This window comes from Ammospiza nelsoni, chromosome 1 (genome assembly GCF_027579445.1).
Source record: "Ammospiza nelsoni isolate bAmmNel1 chromosome 1, bAmmNel1.pri, whole genome shotgun sequence".
NCBI lineage: Eukaryota > Metazoa > Chordata > Aves > Passeriformes > Passerellidae > Ammospiza > Ammospiza nelsoni.
In genome coordinates this window covers 108,157,792-108,172,729 of record NC_080633.1, presented here as the reverse complement: position 1 = coordinate 108,172,729, position 14,938 = coordinate 108,157,792, and the positions used below count along the sequence as shown (strand labels likewise).

General features: G+C 40.9%; 1 protein-coding gene across 1 annotated transcript in view; it reads right to left on the bottom strand.

Annotated features, from left to right (window-relative positions):
• Positions 1–13,518, bottom strand: part of TAF4B (TATA-box binding protein associated factor 4b) — a 56,920-nt gene extending 43,402 nt beyond the window's left edge. The window contains exons 1-7 of the mRNA XM_059469611.1: positions 13,452–13,518; positions 12,443–12,591; positions 11,614–11,721; positions 7,229–7,396; positions 6,999–7,121; positions 4,799–4,888; positions 1,108–1,674 (exon numbers count right to left, since the gene is read on the bottom strand). Coding sequence (XP_059325594.1) covers positions 1,108–1,674; positions 4,799–4,888; positions 6,999–7,121; positions 7,229–7,396; positions 11,614–11,721; positions 12,443–12,591; positions 13,452–13,518 — 1,272 coding nt within the window. The remainder of the gene's footprint in view (positions 1–1,107; positions 1,675–4,798; positions 4,889–6,998; positions 7,122–7,228; positions 7,397–11,613; positions 11,722–12,442; positions 12,592–13,451) is intronic.
• Positions 13,519–14,938: the final 1,420 nt, after the last annotated feature.

Genomic DNA, 14,938 nt, shown 5'->3' with positions numbered 1-14,938 from the left:
AGGTAAAACATATTAGGGGTCTGAACACTGTTAAATCAAGTATACACAATATCCAAGCTAAAAAGAAAACTCACACAGCAGATGTCCTACCATACCTGTGAAAAGTAAATCTAGTTTCACAGGAAGTCTAATGGTTTTCCCACTTTTTAGAGAAAACTAATCTTTACAAGGAATTCCTTTGCAAGAATTGAGTTCTTTATCTGCCAGAGGGAGACTGATTCTCTCAAAATACTTGAAAGCGTTACTTACAGGTAGACCAGCTGGACACCATGCTACTTGGTATCTTAAACACCTATAAGTCAAACCTAATTTATTTCACAAAGTTGCTCTTTCGGGTATACCTGTGAACCACAGTTTCTTGGTATTTAATATTAATATTAGCAAGAAGTTAACCTGTGCCAAGAATAAAAAATGTTAACACATTGCTTTTGAGGGTATTGTTTTAATAAGACAGTTATTCCTCCTGGAATTTGTTAGCTAATGAGGCCTGATAGAAAAAACTCACTTTTGGACGACTTCATAATTAACATGTCTAAGTAAATGTGGAGGTCAGAACTTAGCTCAGAAAAGCTCCTTGAGGTAGTTCATGCATTTCTGATAACATATCACTGAACAATATCAAGCCACCTGTGCCTGCCAAGTAGCCAGGGCAGGAACTACCAGGGGAGAGTGACTGGCATCCCAGCCCTAACAGGACATCCAAGAGCAATTAATGTAAGAATCTCATCAGCAGTTTCTGCTTCTGACACTTGCATTTCCTACCTTTTCTTCCAAGTGCCAACCTAGCCTGGCTGTGGTCTTACTGGGGGCTAGACCTCGTATTCCTCTGATTCTCAAAATGGGTGTTCAGTCTGGTGAAATTGTGGTCAATGTGTCTTACAATAGACCAAGCTGACAGCTCGGCCTTAGATTCACCTTTCCAGCAAGGGCTCAGCATTTCTAAACTATCACAAACATAAGTGCTGGACTCAAGACAGACTAGTTTCACATATTAAAAGAAAAAACAAAAGAAGAACCAGAGGTCCAAACTGGTATCCCCTTTATTAAATGGCAAGAATCAAAGTAAAGGGGGCTGGTTATTACAGAGAAGCAGAGAATCCACCTTACCAGCTGCTTCACTTTAACCACCTGCGGAGCACCTGCTGACCGTGCCACGATGGAGCTGGGCTGCGAGATTTTAATGGCAATTGGGGTTCCCACGACTGTTTTCAGAGGCTGGAGAGGGGTTGTTGCTGAAGATGCCACTGTAGAGACCAGCACTGGCTTTGCAGCCTGCAGAGAGGGCGCTGGCAGCGCAGAGGTGAGGACTGGCTTGCCAGGCTGGACAGCGGTCAGCCCCGACGATGCCACGGTGAGGACGGAAGCTGCAGGCCCCAGAGCCACTGTCCCCGTGGCAGGGGAAGGAACAGCCTTCACAGCCTGCAGAGGAGCTGCTGCTGATGTGCTGGTAAGGACTGGTGTGACAACTACAGGGGCTGTGACCGCTGCAGGTGAGGGTTTTACAGCTGGAAGAGCAGTTGTCGCTACAGCCGAGGTTGTCGCTCCTGTGGAAGGAACTGGTGCTGCAGAGGGACAAGTGGAAACCTCTTCTTGGGCTGGAGCTGGCTGCTCCATACACTGCTGGATAAAGCTCTGAGGATCAGGCATCAGTTGCCGTAAGGCAAGCACGCTTTTCTAAAAGAAAAAATGAAAAAACACTGGATGTAGTAGCAGCAGAGTTTTCCACAATCTAACTGAATCCTTTTCCTAATTTTCCAATTAAATATTTCATGAGACAATAAATGGCAAACAAGTTTTGCTAGATTTCAGGCACACTTAAATTGATGACAATCTTGTTCAGTGAAGATGACAAGAAACATTAACACCAGCTGAGCAAAGGTCAACCATCACCACAGCTACGCTACACACAGTAATCCCATCTATGGAGAAACTCACATATAACTTTGGTCTTCTGTTTAGATTTTTCAATTTGGAATTTATGTTTCAGAGTAAGATGATTTTAACTGCTTTATTACCTCAAAGAATTTTGTTTTGCCAAAAACCTCTGCTATACTGGAACAGCTGTGTTTATTTCATGGAGCCTGACAGGGAGCTACGAATTATCCAATAAAGCCAGGAACAAGCTCTGAAGACAAGACACTTTTATATCAATACAGCTGTATCTACACTAGGGGGGGATACCACTTTAATAATGTCTGTAGAGCTGCAGCAACACAACCTCAGCCAGCTACTCCTCTGCAAAAGGAGAACAAAAGTAAAGGAATCTGGCAACATCTTGTTTCTACTACAGTTGTGCTTGAGAAGGTTAATGGACAGAATAATCTTCAAACTCCCTACACATTTTTCTCCTTCACTGTTTATAATCTGCTATGGCTCTGAACCAGGGGAAATCACTTCTGCAGCTACCTGTATATTCTTGAAAACATTTGTATTTTCTCCTCCTCTCTTAACAGTTGCTAAAGTTTCTAAGAGCTCCTAACACAGTGCTGCCACTTTGGACTTCATGCAAAAGGTGCATGTCTCACATGCTAGTGTACCAAGCAATCATACTGTTTGCACAACTGGACCTTTTGCATCCCATCTGTTTTTTAACATTCACTTCCTTTTATTTTAATAAGCTGCTTAGCTCCTGATGCAATTTTTGTACCAAAAGCATCCAACAGACTTGAAAATCAAGCAGGTTTCACAGCCAAAGCCACAGTACTTTTTCCACCTCTTGGAACAGACAAAACCGAACACATGCACAACTTCATCAAAAACCTGCAGCTCAAAGATAAGAGCTGGCTCCAGAGAGACCTCCCTAAAATTCCACTTCACTAGCTAAAAGTGGATTGGCGAAAAGCCGTATCACATTTCTTTCCAGACTCAAGCTGCAAACATTTCCCCCACAAACAAGGCCAGCACTGATCCTCTTAGCACCTTCGAGAAGTGCTCCTGAAGTCATCCTCCATTTGGCACTCAGTCCTGTCACAGCTGCTCAGAGTTACAGATCAACCTAATTGTGTGTATCAGCCACACAACCTTACAGTGTTTCAGGAAAAGGCAATCTGGGTGCAAGATGTTTTAAAGGATTGGCAACACTGCAAAGTCAGCTAACTCTGACCATGTCTGAACAACGCTTCTGAAGTCGCAGTATATCTTTGTTAATGTAGCACACAACAGGGAGAGAGCACCATGCCAAGGATTATGTGGTATGCAGACTGCCCAAATCAGAGAAGCCTAGATGATGCCAGTACCTGGCAGTGCACTGTAGAAGAAACAGACAAGGGCTCTGCTGTGACAGGGCAGGGTTTGACCCACACTGATGAACCCAACTTAACCCCTGCAGAATTGCCTTGAGTTCTCTGCATCAAGTGTAGCAGCTCTTCACATCGTTGGATGGCTTCTTGTAAGAGCTGAGCCCTTCTGTGAGTGCCAGTCGCACTGACCTTGTACTCACAGCCTGGTCCTTCTGCAGCCAGAGCCACACTGCATGCAGAAAACCCATTCTCAGAGCTGTTTATTTTTCTGGCTTTTGTACAGCCATTGAAGAAGCCTCCAGAAATTAAACAGGTAATAAATGACCAATCATAAAATTGTATGTATCATAGTCATCAAGGATGGATGAGACCTTATACCTTTAAAATCATCAAGTCCAACCATCAGCCCAGCACTACCACTGTATCCCCTAAACCACTAAATCTCATCACCTAGCACCAGATCCAGATCCTATTAAACACCTAAGGGATGGTGACTGCACCACCCCCCTGGGCAACCCATTCCAACGCCTGACCATCCTAACAGTGATTTTTTTTTTTTTCTAATATCAAATCTGAATCTCTCATCTCAGCCCAAGGTCCTGCAGAGAAGACTGCACTCTTTCACTCATGGTAAACTTGCTAGCAAGGCATTTAAAAGTTGCCATTGTAAGAAAAATTTTTATCCCAGATTTCAGTAGATGAGCGTCAGCCATCTAGAGCAATAGAGCAATTATCACATGCATCATTATATGGCCTGTCCAATACCAAGGAAAAGGGCAAACCAGAAAAACTCTGTCCCAGTTATACCACTTAACTATTCTTCCTTTATTCACCATCATGCCTATAATGAATGTACAGGTCTAACAAACCTAAGAGGATGGTGTACATCGGAATTTAGTAAATTTAACATAATTTTCCATGTTTTCACTGAGATTTAAAGCTTGCTATATAATTAATTTTTATTTTGTTAATACCATTCTATAATATGATTAAAAGTCTCAAGGAAGCATTTTTTCCTTTATATTATTATTTGCTTGAACAGAAGTAGAGTCCCTGGAATTCTTTTCCTAAGCTACAGTAGTGTTGTCAGACCCTTTCTGGAGCAAGGGGTAGAGGTTCTTCCTTCCTCCAGCTAAACATAAGCAAGCAGAAGATGAATAGCTTTATGCAGATTCTTTGATCTTTAACATGGCATAAGCTTGTGCATTGCCACTGTGGTTAGCCTCTGAGTTAGAATTCAGAATTGCTACAATTTTGATGAGAAAGTAGGAGGTCATCTTAACACAGCTGCTCTACTGTAGATTAGATGCACAGCTTCCAACACACCAGTCTCCACTAACACCTAGAGGGCAATTACTCTACATTAGGAACACAGAGAAAATTACTCCTCAAAAACTGCTCTTCCCCTTAAGAAAGTCTTTCCAAGCACAACAGTCACAGAGGTAACCTAAGCACCATTCTTCAACTGACCTGAAAAATCTGAATGCCCCAACTCTCTTCTCTTTTGGTCCTCCTCCCTTCCCTCTTTGAATACTATATATCCATCATCAGCCACTTACCTTGAGGAAAGGAACTAAATATGGTTGTGGAGATGACTTAAGCTCTGTGTACAACTTCTTTGTAAATTCTTCTGGTTCAATTTTTGCTTCCTAAGAAAAAAATAAAATTACAATTGTATGTTATAATTATATGTTATAAAATTACAATGGTATGTTATAAAACCACCTCAAGACATATCAAAAGATCATGGAAACGTAGATTATCATATCATTGTTAAATTTCAGTACTCAAATGCTTTTTTCCTGCTTTATTTAAAAAAGGAAAAAAAGGGGAGTCAGGATAGAATAATGTTGTAATGTTCATATAGTATTACCCAAGTTGTTTATGCTTTCTTCAGCTACAGGCAGTTAACACACTTAGGGATAGGTGTTCACACCCAGTCACTGAAGTGAATGGATAGAAAAAACTTTATAAACAGCACTGATCCTTTTGAGTATCTCACTGTTATGCCGATATATTTTAAATCAACTACTAATACTTCTTTCAGTAAAGGTAGTTTATCTGCATAAAAATAAACTTAGAGACATCGAAGACTAATAACAACTTAGCAGTTTTTGTAAGACAGTTGCAGACTACTGCATACACAGCATAAGAGAACATTTAACAGAGCCTTTCCAACGCAGTTAAAACATTTCTGCATACCCTCACAGTAACAGTCCTCTGAACTGCAGAGTACTGGTTCCTTCCTTAATGCTTTCCAGCCTGTCCCAACACAAACACCTGACTCAAGGGCTTGGGAGGGTTAGGAAGCTGGAGTAAACTTCTGAGACCCTTCACTTGTTCAGAGGGTTAAGCCCCAGACTCTGCAGCCCTTCCTCAGCATCCCAGCATCATCAAGAACATTACCTCTGCCAAAAAGGCATAAACACACAAAGGGAACACCAATCTGCATTTCTCCTGAGAAATTACTCCTCTCACCCACATTCACCTCTGGAGGAACTGTTCCACGTTGCTAGATAAACAGGACAGGGATTTTAGAGACTGTGTTTTTGCACACAAACAGAGCTTCCAGCAGCTCTCCCATTTAGCCACTTTTGATCTGTTGCCTGTTAGATTCCACAGAGATGCAGACATGGGTCACCGAAGTCTCACTGATACAGATGCAAGTGGTTTGGCACACTAAAGCTCAGTGCTTACAAGGTACTTGACACCCACTTCATGAAACGCTGCCTTAAGCATCATTCTGCTGCCCAGCTGCAATTTACTCATTTCTCTCATACACACAAAACTTTATTTTGCATTTAAATCATACACATACTGAATAGCAGAATTTTAAACTACTACAAAAAGCAAACAAGTGTGCAGTTAACAACGTACTAACAGATCTTAATAACTGCTCTTTAAAAAGAAACAAAACCAAAAAACAACAAGTACTGTAAGCACAAGAAAGAACAACTCAATTTTTCCCACAGAAGGAAGGTGTACTGTCCAGTAGGGACAGAGGCTAAGGAATCAAATTTTTGCAAGGCTGCATTCTTCAAACAATCTGCTCTCTGAAATTACACCTGTCTACATCACACCTTCCCAGACTGAAAAGCCCTTTGGTACCACTAGCAAAGCCACCCCCCTCCACCAGCACACAGCCTTCTGCTAGGGTGGAACAACAACACAGCAGCAGCGGTCAAATGCCATGACAAGAAGTGGCAGGAGAAATCGTTACCAGGAAAACCCAGCTGTGCTGGGATACAGCACGAAGCACCACACGGAAGCCACCTGCAAGGAGAGATCTTGGCAGCCACCACACTGCTTGCTCCATCCTACTGTTTTAAACTATTGATAATGTCATTCCTGTGCCACTGCTCAGTTCTGTCTTGGAGTAAAGCAGTAGTATGGACTTAGTGCTGCACTGCAACCTCCACATCAGATTCTTGCGACTGAGGACTCAAAACTACACTAACATGAAAAAAAACCCAGAAGCTCTGTTAACACTACCCCAGCTCCTCCTGCTGTCGGTTACCTGTGTGCATAAAGTGAAAAAGAAATGTGAGAGGGGAAATAACACAGCATGGGATTCAGTTAAAAAAAAGTAAGATTTATAACATAAGACTTAATAAGGGTCAGATGCATTCAGCCACAAGTCCAACTCCTGAGCTGTTAAAAAAAAAAGCTATAAAATAACAGGAACAAAACTCTGATAAAGTAAACGTAAAAAATCCATAGACAAATGACACAGACTTTGTTTTGAAAAAAAAGTCTCACCAATAGGTTTTGCACCAGATTCTTCACATTCTGCCCCATCTCAGGGGCTTGAGGTCCGCTAGACGCCAATTTTACTAGCGTAGCAAGAAAATTCTTGCATTTCTTCACATTCTCTAGCATCTCCTAGCATGGAAATAAAGAGAAGACTGTTAGATGTTGCACTGTCTCTTCAACCTCTGATGAACATACAGAATGTTAATTTTTAATTAAAAACTTTTTTTTTTCCTTACTGTAGAAGCGCTGGTCTGCGCTACTGTTGTGCCCTCTGCTTTCACAGAGACTGCCTTTTGGGAGATAGCTTGTGCAGGTGGTCCTGTAACTGGAAGTTTTACAGGTGTTCCAGTACTCAAAGGCTTTACAGCAGTAACTGTAGTAACACTAGCTGTTGCAGCTGCTGGCTGAAGAGAAAAATTAACACTTTTTAACCAAGGAACAACGTGACAAACATACTGGATTCTGCTAGCATACAAAGCAGCAACTTCCCTGGATTCTGCTAGCATATAAGGTAGCAGCTTCCCTCCACACTGCTATCTGAAGCACAAAGAAACAATTCTTCTCCTTGTTTTTAGAGTTCAGATTAATTTGTTTTGGGAGGCTCTATTTAATATAGTAAGTGACAGCCACAGCAATAATTCTATTTATAAATCAAGGGTGGAGGGAAGAAATTACAGAGACACATCCAGACCAAAGCACTGCCCGCAACTTTGAAGGAAGAGAGGAAGGTAAAATTTGTCTTGAAGAAACCAATAGATTAACTTTGCCAGGCTCCTACAGTCTAAGACTAATGAATTTTGGACAATGCTAAGCCAGGTGATACTACTCTGAAGACAAACAGAACCATAAGTCATTATTTATCTTCCCGTCTTGCCCTGAAGCTCCTCTCCCAGTTGCAACACCCCTTGCTTTTCCTATCACACACAGAGTAGGCAAAAGACATCACATCAACTTTGGAAGGATGCAAGTGCCAGCAGAAGCAGCCAGCTCAGCAAATGGACCTAACAAGTTCTTCCTGCTTTTTCCTCGTGGGCAGCAATTTGGATCTCCTTCTCCTCTGCCCTGACAGAAACTCTCACAAAATCCAGTTATTTTGAGACCCGTTTTTAAAAGCTCATTATAATTTACCAACAGATTCAGAAGCTCCAGCAACAGGAGAGTAATTAAAGTTTAGGAAAAAAGACCTCCCTTCTTTGCAAACTAGGCTAAATCTAAAACCCACTAAACTATTTCTCCTTCAGATTTTAAAGAGAACAAACAAACAAACCATACCCAAAACACCAACACAGTTCATTTGATACAACAGAATACAATACAATTAGAACAACCTGCCCATGCAAAAAACCACAACTTTTGATTTCTCAACTTAAAATCTGAAAAGCCAGAGGGAACCCGCAGGCAGAGTTCCAGGTTAACATTTGAAACCTGGAACTTTATTTGAAATAAAGTTGGCTGTCATCCCCCCTCCAAGCCTGTGAAGAGGAAGGGAAAGTCTGGTTTTGTAGTTCAAATTTTAGGTTCAGATCTGCACAATGTAATGGATTTCACTGACACCTAACACATTTAAGCACCCCAGCTTAGTCAAACAGGCACAACTAACACTGGCTAATTGCATCAATCATAAGAGAGTTAGACAGGAGTCTAACTTACCCTACCATGGATAAAACAAAAAACTAATCAAAAGTGGGACAGACATCACACAGAAGAGCAGTCTTTCAGGATAGGGAAATTAATGAACAAACATTTAAAGCTAAAGCAAAACCATAACGCTTTTGTCATACATTTACAATTTTTTCTTTTCTAGGTGGGTGTCCTCTCCTCCCCAAGCTGCTGCCAGCTTGACATGAGAGCAGCAGGCAGCTACCAGAAAGCTTTCTAGCTCAGGCTCCCACTGTTGGTAACACTTTATTAGCTCTCTGCAGGATCTTTGCCACCACCACTGCCTCTTCCAAGGATGAGGCTCAACAGCTCTGAGACCACAGGGAGGCAAACTGGGCACAAGAATCCCACAAACAGATGGGCAGGAGGAAGACGGAAGGGGACACAGTGCAGATCTGCCAAGCTGCAATGCCCTGGGCTTCTAAAAGTCGAAAACAGGAGCTGATCTCTTGCAAATTCCAGCATGCTTACACATCAAGACTAGAAGAGCATTTTATCAGCTGAGGGAGGAAACAACAGGAAGTCTGCTGGACCCTTTTCCCAGGAAAATGAATATATGGGAATTAATTTCTGTCATCTGCCGTCAACCTCTTTCGCTACCGACAATTCTCATTCTCACTTTGAGCAACAGAGAAACGGTCACCACAAAAAAAATGGCATTAATCCTGCATATTTTGAAGTCATTTCAAGAGAAGAAGTGCTCTGCATCTAAATGAAAGTGTCCCAGCATGATGCTAATTAGACACTTTGCAGCTTTGTTATGCCATCTGGGAAACAGGTAAAAAAATAAGAATGTGCAGGTAATTTTGTCTAACCTCAGAGCTTACACATTCAGGAATGTCAGAAAAGGGAAATATTTTCGATGATGAGGAGAACAATCCTGCAGTCAGTACCTACAGGGAGTGTTCCAAGTTGGATTTCACACGAGACTGAAGATGCAGAATCAAGCCAAGTATTATTTCCTCTCCACTCTCCACCACTTTCTGTAGTGACATCATACTTCCAGACCAACACTCCTGTGACCTCCAAAAATCATCAAGACTAAGATCAGGAAGTTATTTTAAGACTGATGAATGAATTGCTGCCAAGGAAATCAGACTCAAGGGCTCTGCCATCCTTTCCTCAGATGGTTCCATCAACTTTTTGCACTGGCTCCCTTTGCAGCACTCTGCTCTTGTCCACCCCAGGGTGAGGAGCAACATGACCACATGATGGCAAGATGTATCCACATTGCATCTATTTACTCTTCACTGTACAAGGAGCTCCTACAGAGGGCTTTGCAATCCTCTGTAAAACAGAGGGGCTTCAAGGAAGCCACTCCAAACAAAACAGCTCTGTTAATCTTTCCTGGAGTCATCATTCCTGCTGTCTAAATCTAGCCCTACAGCTCATTCCAAATGTTCCAGTTTCTATAGTGGGGGGGGGGGGAAAAAACAACTTACAAAAACCACTCCAAGTCTATGTCTTTAAATATCTCAGAAGAACACAAGTTCAACAGACTACATCAAAACTGAATTAAAGTACAGAAAAACCAAGCCAAAGGCAGATAGAAGTTTTAAAAAGAGAAGTTAATAGCATGATGAATCTCAGTGTTTACCCACATGAGAGTGTGAGGATGCATGCGACTTCATCCATCAGAAGATGGACGACCTTCATCTCTTTTCCCCAGTGCAAGGGTAGTATAGTAGATGACTATTGTTTTTATATCCTAAAGACCTCTATGCAGAGATCACAAACACAGGGTTTGCAAGCTAGTATTCCAAAACAAAAGTAAGGAACACCCATTACTGTATTTAGACACAAAGCATTCACTGTTTCCATTCTGAGCAAAACAGAAAATGTTTTAAGAGAGGCCTCTGGGTTTTCCACTTTAGCCCCAACATTATCCGTCTGTAGTGAGAGGGAAGTGAAAAAAGAGCACAGAGTGCGAGTAGTGTTCAGCTGCTGATACAGAAGAGCAGCAGAAGGATGAACTTGTTAGTCAGTGTTACCACTGTCAGCACACACATCCCCAACCCTTCAAACACCCTCAGGGTCAAGAACATACATCCAGCATGTTTTTTTGAATGACTGATCTTGCTCATTTACTGAGTGTTTTGTCAACTGCTACAGCTCAAGTCTCCTTCAAAGTCTTGTCACAAAACACAAGTACAAGCCGGCTTTCTTCATGACTTCTCCTGCAGATTATGAACAGAACATACCATCTGCAGAAAAATGTAGGCTTTTCATTCCACATGCTTATCCAGAAGCCTGGTCCCCAAGAACAGAGGATGAACCACACGTAGGAAAAACCTCATACTCTGCAGGTGATAAAACCCTCTTCAGAAGAGATCTACAACATTTTTTCTCTACAAAAAGCAAAATAAGACCTAGGAAATAAGACAAAATACTACCTGAAAATAATGAGGCATTTTCAACCACTGCCTATTTACAGCTGTACCTGTGGAACCCATCTGCCACACTCAATTAGAGAACAGGTCTTCAGCTATGACCTTCCTTCAGCTTATAATGAGAGGGAAAAACATCACATACATGTAAAACAGCTTGATTGTTGCAGACAGCTCATTTTCCCCTCAACATCATCTCAGGTATACCTTTTTCTGCACTAAGGAATCAGGGAACCCCAACAGGAGCACATCTCCCAGAAAAGATTCAGCAAGAGATTGCAAGAGCTCTGTCACAGCACACAAAAGCACTGGAAATGGCTCTCTGAACTATTCATTGTATTCATTGTTCATGTGCTTTCTACTGTAGTGAGATAAGATTATCTGACACACGCTGACAGAAGACTAATTAAATTATGCATTTAAAAAAACAGATTTGGGAAATAATTTGTTATGAGGACAAAGGTTACTAAGCTTACTGAAAACCAGATTACAGTTAGAAATAACAAGAATGCATCCATATTTTCTCCAGTTCTTTCTGTCCCTTATTCCACCACACTATAAAGCTTGCAAAGTACCTGTATTACAGCAGGTGTCTGAACAGTAGAAACCACAGCATTTGTTGTTTGAGATAACGTTTTCACAGGAGCAGCTGCTATTTTCTTTACTAACTGTGTGCCAGAATTCTTTAAAAAAAAAATTAAAAATAATTACACATGGGCAGAGAACAGTTGTCAGACAAATCAGTGACAAAATAGACATTGAAGTTGGGGTCAGATACAAACTGAGGCACATCCTCTTAACAGTGACAACACAGGCATCATTCACACAGTCCATATCATTTAAACACTGCTCAGCAAAGCTCTTTGTCTACCACTTGAATATTCAATAACAGATTCAGAGACATTTAGAGAAAATGCATAATCAGAATAAAATGGTTAAAGAAATACATGAATTGTTACTTTTATGTAGCTCCTTACTCTTACATGCTGACCACACTACAAGAGATGGAAGCAAAAAGCCAGCAGAGTTCAGGGAAGGAGGAACATCCTAGGGACATGGGAAAGCTCCTCAGCTTTGGAGAAATATCCCAACAGAGGATCACAAGGTTTAGATAGTAGCAGTAACCATTTAGGCAATTTTGACTGGCATTTTGTTTCTTAAAATGGTTTACATCATCATCGAGAAGTTCACTAATTTGACCTTTACCATATGTAACAGGTCTCAAGTTTTCACCCAAGCAAGAAAGCAAAGCACATAGTGATGTTTATTGGTGCAAAAGCAAACACCATCACCCCACTCAGAAAGGGTTCAAACGCTTATTTAACCCTCCACAACTTATTTGCAAACCCTGTTCTCACTACATAACATATAGCTATGCCAAACTAAAGTTATGAGAGAAGTTACCTGCACAGCACATATTCTGATTGCAGGTGTGCTGGTTGGCACAGATGGTCTCACACTTGTGTTGTTTTGTGTCTGGTTCTGTGCTTGTCCTATTGACTGTTGAGATACCAGCATTAGGTGGCCATTACTGCTTCTGATAAGAACAGTTCCTGTTGAAAAAAAACCACATTCAGACTGTGAAATTAAGTTATATTATGGCTTTCCTATATTTCTGTGGAAGAAATAACTAGACCACACTAGAAAATGTAATATTTACTTTATTACTCCAAGGAACAGCTGCCAAGAATTATATGAATAAAGTGCACATCAGCTTGACTACGCATCTCATGGCAGAAAATAATTCCTAAATTCAAGAGAAAAACTTAACCACTGGCCACGCTGAAACATGGTGTGCATACAAGATGCAAATTGCAAAGCAGCTCACCATTTGAGTAAAAAAGTTATTCTGAACATTAAAAAGACAGACACACAAAGTATACACACACTCTGGGATTACTTAAGCACTACTTTTAAGCAGTTCTTCATCTGCAAAATTCACCACCACTATCGCACTTGGCTGCCTCTTCAGTTTCTGAACACTTAGGCACATGCTTAGAGGTGAAAACACAGCTTAGAGAAAACTAGTGAGAACTGAAGCCTGATTAGTATCAGCTCACCTACCTGTATCAAGATCACCCCCTCCAGTCAAGAGGGCAGTGGTCTCCCATGGAAATCAAAGTCACTGAGATATTTGAAGCTCTCCCTCTGTCAAGGGTGTGTCCAAAAGCATTAAAAGCCAGGGTTTTATTGGAGCAGTTTGAAGCCAAATAGGGAGATTCCAGTGGGAAAGAATTAAAAAAGAAAGTGGAAAAAAAAAAAAAAAAGACCATTCAGCTACTAAAGTCTCCTCCCCTAACGGCTCATCTCTGAAAAAATCAGAGAATTCAAAACAACCACAAATACAAAATGCCAGCTGGATGCTCAGTCTGTACAATGTCAGATCCTTCAAGGCAGCTACAGAGGACCCTACCTTTGTGGTGTCTCACCTCCTTTGCCTCCAGCAGCAGCTGCTGCAAGTCCACCACTGAAAATACCATCCTCAAACACCCTCACTCAACACTGACCTTTCAAATAAAAGGAAGGAGGAGGTACAGGAGAATCCAGTAAATAAGACTACCTCAATGTTTCTGGAGGAGTGCATTAAACTTTACTGCAAGTTATCCAATATCTGAAACCCAGATCTTCTATGCACGCTTACAATCTTTCCTAGTGTAAAACAAGACGGCAATGAAAGACTTTTTACGACTTGGTTAGTCTGAAAGCTGACAAAATACAACCATACAATACAGCCTAAAACACTGTTCCTATCTGAGTTCAAATGCATACAACAGAAAAAGCCACAAGCTCCCCGAGTTCGGTTTTGCTGAGTATGTTTTGGGTTTTTTTTTAACAATCAAGCTATAACCACATGCTTAGAAACAGCTTTTCATCCTCCACATCTAAAAGCATAAGAGGATATTGCAAGACGACACAAAACCTGGTATAAAATTCTGTAGCATCAACATATTGCCATTTACATAGCAGACATAAGCTGAGAACTGCAAGAGCAGCATCTACATGATCCCCTCCTTCCTCAAGCAGCTTTTACTACATGGGGCAGATGCACAAGGCAAGTTGCATATTCAGAAAAACACTGTTAACTCCATCTGACAGCTCAGCTTTCTCCTCCTCCACTGATGACTTGACTATAATTATATTTAGGTACAGATGGATCATTTAATTTAATCAATGAATAACCGGAATTATAGAAAACATATTAGATTTCTCATTTTCTTTTCACGCCATCTCATTTAGACAGTGATTCATGGCAAACAATTTATCATCTGCCAGGAAAAGAGCATTGTCTCCCTTGTTCAGACTACATGCTTATGCAGATTTCACGGAAGGGAGAAAGTTGACCACATTTTGCTAGCAATAGCATTTCTCTCTGCTCTAAGTCTACATTCAGAATGGCAAAAGTGTTGCTACTGGAGATTTTAGGCTGTTCTTTTATAAGCCTGGTTTAAAACATCACTGACAGCTATATTTCTTTGAGAAGGCACATATAAACTTATAATTTCATTCCTTTAGAGGTTTGGAATGCATTAAGAGTAAGTTTTAATGTACTTGGATATTTTATCAGTACTCATTTGTCTGTTAAGTCAAATTATCAGAAGTGTATTTTCTGCTTCTGCATTTGAGAAACCACATTGACACCAGTCAACTTGATTACAGGGCTGGGACTGGTTTTGCACTACTGTTCTGCATTTTCAATTGGCATTCAACAGAGATAGAGACCCTGCTGGAAAAGTATCCCATCCTCCAGTCACCTGAATGGGGTGAGTTTCCAGCACAATCTACTTGCTTGACAGAAAATTACTTCAAGAGTGAGTTAGAAAGTTTATACAAATACAATACAGTTCACATGTAAATTCATTAACATCTCCAAAAAAGAAAAGGTAAACAAGTAACCCCTTT